The following is a 14,952-nucleotide window of genomic DNA, read 5'->3' as shown; positions in this document are numbered from 1 at the left end:
GGAGAGGAATTACCATTTGTTATTATTAACTCTTCTTTGAATGGTTCTCCCAACCAATCCCCAGTCTTCAAAATCATATTAGTTTGGCTCTGATTGGGATTTTACTTTGTTTTTTATTCATCGTTGTTTTTTTTGCAGCAATACATTTATTATATTTCAAAATATATTTTATTGATATTAATTAGCAAAATTTTATTTTTTTTTAATTAGCAAAAATTTAAGTGCTTAATGTTTTTATATCACATACTTTTCCTATTGTATCTTTCCCCTTCCTCTCAAAGATCCATCCCTTATGAAAAAAGAGAAGAAAGTTCTGCAGAATTAGCCAGTACTAAAAGTCTAATTATTTAGAGTGTTCCACACTCTGCTACTCCCCTCTCCCCCTCTGCATAAAAGGAGCTGGGGCAGGGGTTGTTGGTGTACCTTCTCATTTCTTCTTTAGGACCAAGTTTGGATTCAGTTTTAATTTTTATTGTTGTAGTTCTCCCCATTTATATTGTTACAGTATATACTTGTGTGTGTGACACATGTTTTCATGATTGTGCTGGCCTAAGCCCCAACATGCTTCTCTATTGTACTCATTATTTTTCATTAAACTCTTGAATTATATTTTACATAATGAAGACAGAAACATCTAGAAAAATCTATGTAATACATTACCGTGCATATAATTCTTCTATAGTGTTAAAAAATCTAAGCAAAAGGATGAAATTTTCAAAAATCAGTATTTTATCTGCCAGAAAATTTGAGTAATTTTTCTCCTTTTTATGAGAAAAAAAAAAAGCTTTATGTATTTTCTGAATTTTTTAGTATGTTTTAACATTGTGGAGTTTTAATGACGTACCCTTTACTTTGTAGGTATTGGAAGAAATTTCATGTTACCCTGAAAACAATGATGCAAAGGAGCTAAAGCGTATTTTAACACAACCTCATTTCATGGTAAGTGTAGCTTCACAGTTAAATTGTTCTTAGATCTAAAACCCGCATTTCAGAAAAAATTTTAATGACATAACACCCATAATAATGAAATAAAAATGTCAACTTCATAAAAATAGATTTTTAATCACCATCTTGCCAAATAAAGAGTTTGGCTGTAAGAGTACATCAAATATGTATATGTTGACCTGATAAGTTAAGACAATGATTATTTCTTATTGTAGTAAAATTATTTTATGGGACTATATTGGGGGTGGATGAGACCTTAGATTTAATTTATCCAACCCCCTCATTTTATAAATAAGGAAATGTGTGCTCAGAGAGGTTAAGTTAAATGGGTGATTTGGCCACGGTCACATCCCTAGTAAATAGGAGAGCTATGATTTTAATCCAGTTCTCTGACTATTTGATTTTTACTGTCATTGTATTAAAATGACCTCACAAATGAGCTTAAGCTGAACTCATTTGGCTTTTCCATAGGTGTGTTTTTCTTCAAGTGGCAAAATTTCCATATAAGAGAACAGAATGTTATAAAAAAAATTTTAATTTTAACTAACTAGTGTAACTCTGATGTTTTACAAACTTATTTTAAAAGTTCTATTTTCTTATAGGATACTTTAAAGAATTTATGAAACATTTTTCATTATAATGCTAAGTTTGAGAAGTCCTCAAAGAAGGTCATTGTAAAGATTATGGTGCTAATCTGACATTTTCTATACTTACTGACCCATCCTAGCATAATTTTTCATAAAATTTAATATTGAAGTAGGTAACATTTTAAAATCTAAATACTTACATTTTTAGTTACTAATAGCAAATATTTTGAATGGCTAAAATACAGTTGGTTCTATTAGAAGTCATTTTGTAGAATATTAGTATGCCAACTGAATCTTTTCAATTACTTCTTTTGAGAAAAACTGTTTAGAATTGCTTTTAAAGGCCCATTTGCTTACTTGTTTTTTAAAAAGTCGATAATTACAGTTAAGAGATCCAAAAATTAAACTGATTGAATTACAAGATTTATTTCCCCAGAAATAGGATAGCAAGATTTTTTTTTCTAAAAATAAATCTTGTTGAATAACAAGGCTGTTCAACTTATTTGGTTCTGGTAATTAGTGACCTTTTTAAGGTTAACATTCCAATAGTTCCCCTTTATTTTATTCTGACTCAGCACTTATTTTTAACTTTGGACAGTAGTTGGATTAGCCATCTCGTGTGAGAGAGAGAAAATATTTGATATCCTTAGTATAGACAAAGAAGTGAAAGTGTTTTTGTTCTGGCAGCGCATCTCCGTGTGCTAGTGGTCCTTCCTGCGTGATTATAAAAGAGCAAAAAAAATTAATGAAAATGATAAAGATATTTTAGCTTTCCAAATGTACTGAATATAGGTATTTAGATAGTTAAAAGTATTTTTCAAATTCTGATCTCCAACACTGGTTTTAATAATGTCACATCCACCTTTTTTTCATGAAACAATGTAAAGCATTTTACAGTCTTTAAATCACTATATATACAGAGAATACATCCCTAACCCTGACCAGCCATCTCACAAATGTATGTATCAGAGCAAATATTGTACAAAATAGCCAAATAATTCTAAATTGAAAATCATTTAAAATAGATCCTTAGTTACTTGTCCATGATTATTTATCTAAAAAACAACCAAAATTCAGAAAGTTTTCACCACCCAAATGTTGGCAGCCAGTTTCAACCATAGCAGTTCATGAAAGCTTGTCTCCTCACAATGAGGGGCATTGCAGCCCACATCAAAGAGTGAAGTTAGTAGCCACACAGATAGAAATCACAGAGCAGAGGCAAATAAGTAATGCTGCATGAGACATTAAGGGCTGTGCCTCAGAGCTTTCTGTCTTTGTTGTATACATTTAATCTCTTATTTAAATGTAATGAAATTTTGTGTCAATGATATAGGAAAATATCTTATTTACAATATTCAGCACTTGGACTTTCCATCTGTTATGCAAAAAAAAAGTGCGTGTGTGTGTGTGTGTGTATGTGCATGCATGTTGTATGTGTGCTATTGTGTGTGTGCTTGTGTGTATTTCCATAGAAATAAAAGAGAACAGAGGTATTATGTACGAATCTATTACATGCGGCTTACTTTTTTAAATATATAACAAATTCAATGTTAATTTTAGAACTGGCCGGCTTGTCTGTGTGTCCCTCTGAACTTCCTTCTGTTCCCTTTTTAAAAAAGGTCCCAGTGGCCCTCTTGTTATTTTGGCAGCACTACGGACATTAGCTTCTGTCTTTCCCCCTCAGGCCCCCTCAATTTCCCACACACATTAAAAAGAAAAACACAAGCCTAAAAAGGAAAACAAGCAAGTCAAGAAAAGTCAATCCCCACATTCTCCACATTCTCCACATTCAGAAATATATGTCTCATTCTGTCCCTTTGGCCCATCATCTCTTTGTCAGGAGTTAGATAGCATGCTTTGTCGCTGGGATTTTGGTGGGTCATTGCATTGATCAAAGTTCTGAAGTCTTTAGAAATTGGTTTTTCTTTACAGTATTGTTGTCACTGTGTAAATTGTTGTCCTGGCTCTACATACTTCACTTTCCATCCCTCATATGAGTGTTCTTAGGTTTCTCTTTTTATCATTTTGTCACGTAGTCTCAGGTGTCCCTTATGTCATTTCTATTACATTCCCATACCGTAATTTGTTGATCCATTCCCTGGTTAATTAATATGCACCCCTTTTGTTTCCAGTTTTTTGCTGTTGCAAAAAAAAAGTTCATGTAAATTATTATACATACAGGTCTTTTCCTTCTTTCTTTAATTTTTTGGGGATATAGATCTAGTAGTAGGTCACTTTTGCTGCACGACTGGCCCACCTACTTTTCTTGTCATATATCTCCTAAGCAATATCTTTTATGATACTTCTTGTTCAGTCATTTCATGTGCTGCCTTCTTATTATACCCACCATATATCTCTTTATCACCCTTTGGTTCACCCATAGTTCTTATCTTTTTAGCACCGGTAGAATAATATTGATTTTTTTTAAAGATTTTTTTTTGTATTGGGGAACAGATTAAGTTTGTTGAAAGTTCTTGTGTGATTTGCTAAGTGAGGCAGCAAGGTGGTGCAGTAGATAAGAGTGCTGGGCCCAGAGTCAGAAAGACTCAGCTTCTTGAGTTCAAATCTGGCCTCAGACGCATACTAGCTGTGAGACCATGGACTAATCACTTTACCCTGTTTGCCTCAGTTTCCTCATTTGTGAAATGAACTGGAGAAGGAAATGTCAAACCACCCCAGTATCTTTGCCAAGAAAACCCCAAAGGGGGTCACAAAGAGTCAGACACGACTGAAACAACTGAACAACAACAAGCTTACTAAATACAGCACAGCCTGTTCTTTTCCTCCTGTTCAACCTTGGTTTCATTTCCTTGTCCGTGTCAGTGCATGTCTAAGATCGCCTGGGGCAGGGCAGGGGGGAGTTGGGGACAGAGAGAGAATGAGTATGGGTGTATCAGTGAACGGATGTTGGGCATTCTTTATCCATTTGTTTCTTCCTATGTGGATTGTTGTAACATCTCTCATGGTCATGGATTTCATTGAGGAATCCCATGGCATTTAAGGCTTGATACATTCAGAGTACACATGTTTGCTGGTTGAGTTAATTCCTGAAATTTCATTCTAGTGGTGCTTTATATAAGTTAAACTTTTGTAAGATGTGTTAATAATCTAAGTCAGTGTATTTTCCATCATCTATTTCTCATTTTGTATCATCAACAGCTTGTTTGAATATGCTACTTTGGATCTGTCAGTATATGCCATGTTGTCTTCTCATCTTTAGCCTTTCCTCTCATTTGGTGTTAATTATGACCTTTTTTCCCGACTAACCCGTGGTCCGATTACACACTGAAGCTGGACTCTAAAATGACTCACCAACAGTTGTTCCTTTCCTGATAATACCACTTTTTGTAATGCTGTTCAGGGTTCATCCCATCCAGTACCTTGTATCTTCTGTGCTACATCTTTATTTGTCTCTCCCATGAGAATGTGTCGAGCTGTGTTTCCATTTAGCTACAACTTGCTTACCTCCTATTTAGCTTCCTCGCTTGCTTGGTCACTGGACAAGAATCTCACACTTAAATTACTAACGGTTAAGTTAAGTTAATGTTTGCATTTTAAGTATTATTTTGATACTTTTTGTCACTTTGTTAATACAGAAGCGGATGACAAAGGGCCATTTTTATGGTTTCCTTTGTTATATGAATTAGCATAGCCAAAACAGACATCACCTCTTGGCCAACCCTCTGGTGAGGAATTTTTCTGCCCTTTAGTGCAAGGATATTTCTCTGGCACAATCATGTGCTGTCATAGGGACTGTACTTTCAGCCTTTCCAATTTTGTAAAATTGGCGAGAACTTTTATTCTGTGAGCATAGCTTTCAAAAACTCAGGCAAATCTGTACCACGGTGAGGCATTAAGTAGAATTTCCGTGGATTACCATTGCTAAATCATCTGTAATCATGAGTTAGATGCAATCATTGAGTTATATGAGATGTTAATATCATCATTATTAAATGCTATAGTGTTGGTAGAGTGGATAGAGTGCTGGCCTTGCAGTCAGGGAGCTCCAGGTTCAGATTCTACCTCTGACTCTGTGTGACTGCACAAGGAAACCTCTAAACCTCAGTTTCCTCACGTATAAAATGAACAGGATGAACTATATGTCCTCTTAGGTTCCTTCAAATTCTACATCTAATATCCTGTGCTCAGAGCATGCTTGTTACTCTGTATGTTGTTTTTAAACTAGTCTTTGATTTCATTGGTATAAAGAAGTCCCTTTGAGAAAACTCCTTTTACCAATCCAGAGGAGCACCTGTTCTGCCACTTAGAATCTTAGATAGTTGCCAGGGACACTGAGAGGTTGTGCCATTTACAGATTGGCTCAGCATGCCATCCATGCCTTCATTCAAGTCACTAATTTTTTTAAACTGTTGAACAGCACCAGGCCAGGATCTGATCTTGAGTTCACACCACTAGAAAATTCTTTCAGTGTTAACAGCAGTATACATACTTGTTACAAGTAAAGGGGCTACAGTGAGTAGAGCACCAGCCCTGGAGTCAGGAGGACCTGAGTTCAAATGTGGCCTCAAGCACTTGACACATTTACTAGCTGTGTGATCTTGGGCAAGTCACTTAACCCCAATTGCCCTGCCTTCTCCCCTCAAAAAAAAAAAAGCTTAGTAAAAAAAGAAAAAGGGGAAAACAATAAGTGTAGGGACTAGGGACAAGAAATGCTGACAAGAACAAAGAACCTTAGAGCCAGTAGTCATTCTAGTTCAACTAGTTCCAGCTTTCTGCGTAAAGAATGAGCCCTCTCTACAGCACCTGTGACAGATGGTCCCCTGGCTCAGGCCTGAACACTTCCAGTATTGGGGAGCTCACTGCTTGTCCAGGCGATCTTTTCCCTTTATGGACAGTTCTGATTGTTAGATAGCTCTTCCTTCAGAATAACTTGGCATCATATTTATAAAAGACTGAGTTTTCAAATCAGTTTACTAGAAGAAAACTTTAAGAAAATCATGGTTCCTAACCAGTCAGATTTCAAATGGAATAGTGCAGTGTTTGTGTTTTATTTTTTTTATAACCTGATTTAGCAAAGGGAGAGAGAGTTTTACCTACTTTGTAATGTATTTTGAAAGATCTTGGAATGATACCTGTCACAGAAAATGGAAAGGATGATTTCATGTTTATATTGTAGTCTCTCATTGGTATATATACTGCTACCAAATAAGTCATATAAGGATAGCGCCTATGTCTTAAAATCTTTGTATCTTCTCCAGCTACTACTAATAAAGTATTCTACACATAATAAGCACTTAAATATTTGTTGAAGTTGATGATAATTGTAATATTCTTCATGAATTCATGCAGGCCTTACTTCAAACTCATGATGTAGTGGCACATGAAGTTTACAGTGATGAAGCATTGAGGGTTACACCTCCTCCCACCTCTCCATACTTAAACGGAGATTCTCCAGAAAGTGCCAACGGTGACATGGATATGGAGAATGTTACTCGAGTACGGCTGGTACAGTTCCAGAAAAACACAGATGAACCAATGGTATGTTCAGGGGGAAGGAGAAACCATTGTATGCTCCCCCCCCCCAAAAAAAAACAACCCAATGTGCTTCCCAGGACAGAGCTGACTTGCCCCTAACGACCACATTTTGTCATCCCCAAATGAAGGTGATGCTCTAGTGCTAAGATAATACATCAAGAAAGAAGAAATCCTTTCTCTTCCTAATCAGCAGCTTGATCTTTAATCCTTATGCCTGCTATACAGAGATTTATAGCGAGAAAAAAGAAGATAACAAAACAGAAAAGATGTCCCTTCACCTATTTTTTTATCAGTTAATTAACCTATTAACCCTTGTAACAGATATGCATAGTCAAACAAAACAGGGAGTTCACTGAGAGGAAAAACTCTGCACCTTGAAAACAAGAACTGTCGTATGCCTTTCTTTGTATTTCTAGTGCTTAGCATAGTGCCTGGCACAGAGTAAGTTCTTAATATTTATTGACAAATTTAGCAAAAAAAAAAAAAAAGAAATAAAAGCCAAAAATTTTGAGAACTTAGAAACTTTGTACAGTAGTACTAATATGATATTAAATGTAATTTTGTGTAATAAGAAGTGCCTTCTATGTGCTGGACACTTTGCTATTGCCATGAGCACTAGGTCAGGAGATCCTTGTCCTCACTTCTAGACAGTCCCTTTGCCACGGTACCATCTGCCTTTGAAATTTACTTCATCCAATTTATTAATCAATCCAGCGCCTTTTCATAATCATCTACTAACCTCCATTCTTTTTCAAGGAGATTTGTACTTGACTTAGTCTTCTCTCCACCCCAACTCCTGCCCTCATGCTTAGGAACTTAATATATGTGTTGATTTCCCTTCAAGCACCCTGGTCCCTCTGTGTATCAGCCTCCCATAACCTCTCATGGTCTCCATTTTCATTCCACCTTGGCCACACTGAGAAATGGTCGTACCTTTGATCTAATTATGACTTACTCTGCCTCCAAGATCCAGAATTTCTGAATTTTTTCCCTCTGTACACAACCTCATATCCTTCAGTCTTTTCTTCTACTCCAGCCTTCTTAAACCTATTTTTCATCCTCACCATCACCTCCAGTCCCACCACCCTCTTTTCCCAGTCTGTCATCCGTGCTCTGGTCTTCTTTCACAGTCTTCAGTCTCTGGTAGAACGATTCAACTGTTCTTTTATCAGTTGCCTTGAATCCTTCCCCCCTTTGTCCTATTGCCAGCCATGCCTTGTCAAACCCCCATTTGCTTCCTTTGTTATTATTCATGTGCTGCTGAGCACTCCTTCAAAAACCTGTGCACTATCCCCTGTTCTTTTGTCCTTTGTTTCAGTCTCTGATGAAGAGGTGGGCCCTCTTCCGGTCAAGGCTAAACCCATCACTTGTGCTCTTCCTGCAGTTTCCTCCTGCCTTTTCCAGGAGCTAACTCCCTCAATAATTTTCTCCCTTTACTTTACCTTCAATCTCCCTTTCTCCCTTTACCAGCAGCTCCTTCCCAGCTACCCACAAACAAGCTCAAGTCTTTCCCATCCTTAAAAATCCCTCACTTGGGGGAGCAGAAGCAGGAGAACCTTGTACACAACCACAGACACATTGCTTCTGTGACGACTAACTGTGATAGACTTGGCTCTTCTCAGCAATACAAGAATCAAAGACAGCTCCAAAGGACTCATGATGGAAAAAGCTGTCGACATCCAGAGAAAGAATTATGGAATCTGAATGCAGATTGAGGCAGACTATTTGCTCTCTTTTTTTTCTCTTCTTTTTTGGTTTTGTTTCTTCTTTCTCATGATTCATTCCATTGTTTATAATTCTTCTTTACAATTTGACTATTGTGTAAATAAGTTTAATGTGAAGGTATATGTAGAATGTATATCGGATTCCATGCCATCTTGGGGGGAAGGGCGATGGGGATGGAGGGGAAGAAAATTTGGAGCTCAAAAACTTGTGGAACTATAAAAAAATTAATTTTTTTTTAAATCCCTCACTTGAACCTGCGCTTGCCTCAAATTATTACCATTCATCTTTTGTCTCTGCTCATTCCCTTGCAGTCTGGTTTTTGATCCAAGCACTTGAATGAAACATCTCTCTCCAAAGTCACCAGTGACCTCTTAATAATTAAATCCAGCAGCCTTTCTCCAGTCTCATTTTGTTTTTATCTCTGCTGTTATTTTGCATTGTTGGATATCCCTGTCACAATCCCCTCCTCCCTTGGCTTTCCTCCTGCCGTCTGTCCTTCTCTGCTAGGTCATTATTCTACTAAGGGTGATGCATCCTGGGACTTCTTTTTTACTCTGTACTCTCCCACTCAGTGATCTTGTTAGCTCCCCTGGGTTCCGTTCTCTCTTTACAGATGTCTCCTATATCTGTATCTCCATAATTTCTCTCTGAAACCCAGTTGCCTTCCCCTGTATTAATCTCAATCTGCATGTCCCACAGGCATCTTCAATTCAACGTGTCCAAACCAGAACTCATTGTCTTTCCTCCTAAACCTACTGCTTCTCTTCATAATTTCTCTATTCTGTCAAGGGCACCTCAATACTTCTAGTCAGCGAGGCTCACAATTCCAGCGTTATCCTTGACTCCTTACTCTTACTCCCTCCACATGTCTACACAGGTCTTTGTCATTCCTCAGATTCACCTCTTCTCTTTGTTCACACATCCACCACCTGCTTCAGGCCCTTTCATCACCTCTCACCTTGACTATGGGAGCCAGTAGCCTTCTAATTAATTAGTCCGCCTACTTCCAGTAGTTCCTCTCTCCATTTTATTCTCCATAGAGATGCCAAATTGGCATTTCCAAAACACAGATCTAACTATGTTGCTTTTGTACTCAAAAGTCTTTCAGTGTCACAGATTTGGATCTGGGAGGGACTTGTGAGCTCATCTGATCCAACTCTCTCATTTTGTAGTTGAGGAAGCTGAGACCCAGTTAAGTGACCTGATCAAGGTCATCCAGGCAGTCAGTGGCAGAGGCTGGTTGCAAACCCAGCTTCTCTGTCTCCAAATCCACCTCTTCGGTGAAATCCCTGATGCCTCTAGGTTACAGAATGAAATCTTCAGCCTAGCATTTGAAGCCCTTCACAGTCTGAATCCTGCCTACCTTTCTAGTCTTCCATTTCACACACCCTTTGTTTCAGTAAGTGGCTCGCTAGCCGTTTCCTGTACAAGACGTTCCACTTCCTGTCTTCATGCCTTTGGATGAGGAGTCCCCCATGCGTGGAATGTACAAATCCCTCGATTACTGCAGGGCACAAGTCAAGTGCTACATCCTTCAGGAAGTCTTTCCTGAACTCCCTACTTGGTAGTACTCTCTGGATAAGTTACTTTGCATAACACTGTATGCTCTGTAATTTATTTGTGCTTGTATGGTACTGCCTCAGTAGAATGTAAGGTCTTTGAAGGCAAGGAGTATTTAGGTTTTTTTCTTTGTACCCCAGCTCCTAGCAAAGTACCTTGCACATAATAGGCAGTTAACAAATGTTTAATTTAGAAAGTTTTTAGCTATTAAGATACATGATTTATGGCTGATTCAATACTGCATTGTAATTATTTCTATAGAAATTCACCTTCAGGTTCTTAATCAAGACCATAACTTACACTTTGCCTCATTCTGTGGAAACAGCCATAGAACCTTTTTCATGATGTGTGAGGACTGCTTGTATGTGAAAACTGAAGTGAAATAAGTGGCTAGTTAACTAGTAATATTTTGATAAATTCATTATTCTTACGGTTTATCTGCTACCCTCTAAGGATAACAAATACAACAGCTGGTGAAACCATAGTTATAGAATTGTAGAAATTAGGAATATGTCTGAGTCATAAGTCTGAAGACACTGTCATAGAGTTATTTGATCTAAATATAACTTTCCCCTGACTTTTTTATAACTAATGAACTATAAAATGTTACATAAAATGTTTTTGAATTCTCAGTGTTAACATGATAATATTCTTGTCCTTTTATAATGTTAATTAATCATTGATCATTCTTATCTTTTTAATGTTTGGGATTTTCCTTTCTTTCCCTTTTTTAATATAAATTCAATTTTACTGATAAGAGAAAAAGTGGGAAAAATCTTAAGAATTTGCTTGCTTCAAACCCGTAGATTGTAGAACTCATTCAGATTATTTCAGCATTTTCCAGGCTATTTGTAATCCTTCATAGGGATGACATTTCCTCATTATGAGTTTTTCCATCTTGAATAAAATCATCAGGCCCTAAATTGATTTTCTGCATCTTTCACAGCTGACCATTTGCCCATTAGGTTCTTAAACCCAGTGCTTTGCAGAAAGTTCTAAATATGGGAATATTAAGATTACCAGCTTCTGAGATAAGCCAAATTTATGAGATGTCCTCCTGTTCCTTTTGGCCAGAGCAGGAAACAACATATTCAGGATGCTATTTTGGCAGTAGTAGCTAATGCTTCTTCATGGAAGTATTGATTCCACTCAGTATATCCTGTTGTGATCCTATCCTGATACTGCTGTTCTTTTAGCAATAGCTATGTCGCCAACCTCTCCTTTTTATCAGCTCTAGAGACAGCTATTCAGAATCACTTTAGGGATTTTTTCCTTGATCTCTGGGTCTGGTTTCATATCTGAAAATAAAGTAAAAGCCTGCCTCCCACCTCTTCCTTTCTTCTTCTCACTCTGAGCAGGTAGCTTGGCTGCATTCCCAACTGAGACATTAACTGCTGAAAGGCCAGGGAAACTGGCTAAGAAATGTGATAAGGGTAGAATTAATTCTCCTTATTTAAATGATTGAATTTTTATTTTGCTGCTGTCGGTTTGAGATCTGGAAATTTTTGTTTTAAAGTATTATTCAAATTTTCAGTGACATGTACAGCTCTATGTTTGGTTGCACTGACCTTCAAGAATCACTCTTTTCTTTATGTATTATCACAATTCAGAGCAAATGACAACTTAGTTCTCAGTAGTTTTACCCATTGCAAAGAGCACTGGCTTTGGAGTAAGAACCTGGGTTAGAATCCTGACCCTGCCATTTTACTGTGTGATCTTGGGAAAGTCAGACTTTCTGAACCTCAGCTTCTTCATCTGTAACATGAAGCTGCTGCACCCCAAAATACCAAGGCTTCTTCTAGCTTGAAATTTATGATCTTCTGATCATAAAACCTGAGCTATATAAAGCTGCAAAAAAACTGAAAGTGGCATTTTCCCCAAAAAGCCTTTGTCTATGAAATTATATCTTTTCCCCCATCTGGCATCACTTTGCTTTGTTGATTTTCACAAAACCTATTTTTTCTTTCTTGTGTCCTGGAAAGAACACTGGATTTTGAATCAGGAAAGCTGGTTTGAATTCCAGCTCTCTCACTTGTTTTATGACATTAAATCAAGTTATTTAACTTCTCTAACTTCAGTCTCCTTATCTACAAAATGAATTGTAGACCCATGCCTATTTATCATACCTAAATGGGATCACAGAGCACCTTGCACATAGCAGTTTAGTAAATGCTTGTGACTAAAATTGAATCATAGAATTGTAGATTTGTTGCTGAAAGAAACCTCCTGCACAAGTCCCCTGTCTTACAGGTAAGGAAACCGAAGGTCTAATAGCAAACTACCGATGTCACAGGGTTGTTGTGAAGAAGATTTATAGACCTTAAAGCCTTATATGAAAGTGAAATAGTATCATTATTATTATTATTATCATTATTATTATTATTATTATTATTATTAAATAACCTTTCATGCAGGGGGTATTTTAGGATTGTTTTTATGTTATGATATTTTAAGACCTTTGGATTTGTTCTATACTTAGGTTAGGGGAGCAATTCTTAAACCATTTTACTAGCACTTGATAGTTAATATACTACACAGTAATTTTCTAATAATGATTTTTTAGTTACAACCAATTAATTAGTTTAAATGTGTCTTCTGTAAGGAATAACTTATCTTGAAAAGATAAGGTTTTTATTCAAATAATTGTTGTATTTTATTTTTCAACAGGGAATCACTTTGAAAATGAATGAACTAAACCATTGCATTGTAGCAAGAATTATGCATGGGGGAATGATCCACAGACAAGGTAATCTTGACACATAACTTTTTCTTGTCTTGACTCAGTTTATAACTGTGCATACTATGTGAAACAAGTAATTTTTAAAGACTAAAACAAATTATCTGCTTCTAGAAAGTTATTTTTGTTTCTTTTAGTAGTTTTTTGTTCTAATAAATTTTAATTAACAAAATAATAACTTTTGTTCTAATTGTAGTCTGCCTTGATTTTTACTTCAACATTCCACTTATGCCATAGTTAATGGAATATCCTTTCTGTTAAGTAATGAATCCCCTTATTGCATCAACTCTTATTCTCTTGACAGTTCTGTGGTATGAGTCATAGTCAGCCTCTGAGAATCCATTGTCCCCTCCATGCCGTGGTGATGGGCTAGAGTTGGATCTTATAAGTAACAATATAAGAATTAAAAGGCAAGGATACAAGAGATTACTATGTACACTTATACGTTACTCAGCGTACAGTTCTGAAGTGCCTAAAGGGTGGTGAGGTCCATCATTTCAGCATTAAGCACCTGCTATATGCCAGGCATTGTGCCAGGCTTTGTGAGAGATATACAGATTAACGAGACACAGCACCTGCCTCAGCAGGGGGGAGTGTTAATACTAGATGATCTCAAGGTCTCTTCCAGCTCTAAGTCTATGATCCAATGAGGGGTCAGACACATACAAAAATAATAATATGGAATAATTCATGATGAAGCAGTAAAGGAGATAAGAAGAGAATTATAAGCTTTTGTTGAGGAACATTTGGTGAGCAGAGTAACAAAATAAAAATTGCCCACCCACCCCGCCCCAAAAAAGGACACTATCTTTATTTTAAATGGTTTCCTTTAGTTTAGGCCATATTATGACTTTTATCTCCTCCACAGTTCTAAGCCATTGTTAATATAGGGGCAATATTTTGCCTTGTAGAAAAATACAAAAACCACAAGACGCAATTCTACAAAAAGAGAATTTCCTCCAGTCCTAGAACTTACTTCTTTGTAATGTATCCAAAAAAAAAAAAAAGACCACAGAGTGATAGAAGGAAAGTGGAGGGCAAGACCAATGAGTACTGCACTATGGACCTTCTTTCTTCTTTGTATTTCATTCTGGCCCATCAAAGATCACTGAACAAGTAGAATCTATTTTTTTTAAGTATGTAACCTCATAGAAGAAAGTATTGTGTTGTGGTTCAATTGTGTCTGACTATGACTCATTTTGGGGTTTTCTTGGTAAAGATACTGGAATGCTTTGCCATTTTCTTCTCCAGCTCATTTTACAGATGAGGAAACTGAGGCAAACAGGTTGAAGTGACTTGCCCAGGGTCACACAGCTAAGTGGCTAAGACTGGATTTTAACTCAGGAAGATGAGTCTTCCTGAATCCAAGCCTAGCTCGCTGTGCACTATGGTGTCACCTGGCTGTCCTCATAGAAGAGTACAAAGATCCAAATGGATTTTCCTTCCCCCTATTTCTAGCCCACAGGGAAAGTGGACGTTGAACCATTTAATTTTCCTATGTGGTTTTGGGAGAGAAGAAATCATGTCTTCTTTACTTCAGCTATACAATGAGAGCTTCTGGTCATACTTAAGTCTTACATATAGAAGAAGCCAATTGTGTCCTCTTTTTTTTTTTTCTGAAACAAAGCTCTAAAAATCCCCTTCTTAACCAATTATTTTACATGAATAAATCAATAAAATGCTTGGCAGACTTTTATTCAATTCATTATTTTATGATAGGCTTATAAATCCCTTTCCATTCTTACTAGAACTTCTTATTCTGGTATTAGTATTCAGTAGCAATCATGGGGTATTCTGATATTCAGGTTGTTATAGAAGTTTTGAGGGCAAGCCTTTGGGAATTTTAAATTACTATAATTTTTTTTCATGTTAGTATAGACTCATTTTTGAAAATCTGGAGAT

The 14,952-nt window shown here is 36.7% G+C and overlaps 1 protein-coding gene across 9 annotated transcripts in view; it reads left to right on the top strand.

The window, feature by feature from the left end:
- The window catches only part of CASK (calcium/calmodulin dependent serine protein kinase), a 410,968-nt gene that overhangs the window by 342,589 nt on the left and 53,427 nt on the right, over positions 1-14,952 (top strand). For all 9 annotated transcript variants that reach the window (XM_036744928.1, XM_036744934.1, XM_036744933.1 and 6 more), the window contains 3 exons: positions 859-939; positions 6,843-7,031; positions 12,981-13,059. In XM_036744928.1, the coding sequence (XP_036600823.1) occupies positions 859-939; positions 6,843-7,031; positions 12,981-13,059 (349 nt within the window). The remainder of the gene's footprint in view (positions 1-858; positions 940-6,842; positions 7,032-12,980; positions 13,060-14,952) is intronic.

Source organism: Trichosurus vulpecula, chromosome 2, assembly GCF_011100635.1.
Source record: "Trichosurus vulpecula isolate mTriVul1 chromosome 2, mTriVul1.pri, whole genome shotgun sequence".
Lineage (NCBI taxonomy): Eukaryota > Metazoa > Chordata > Mammalia > Diprotodontia > Phalangeridae > Trichosurus > Trichosurus vulpecula.
The sequence above is the reverse complement of the archived record's forward strand: the minus strand, read 5'-3'. Positions and strand labels throughout refer to the sequence as shown.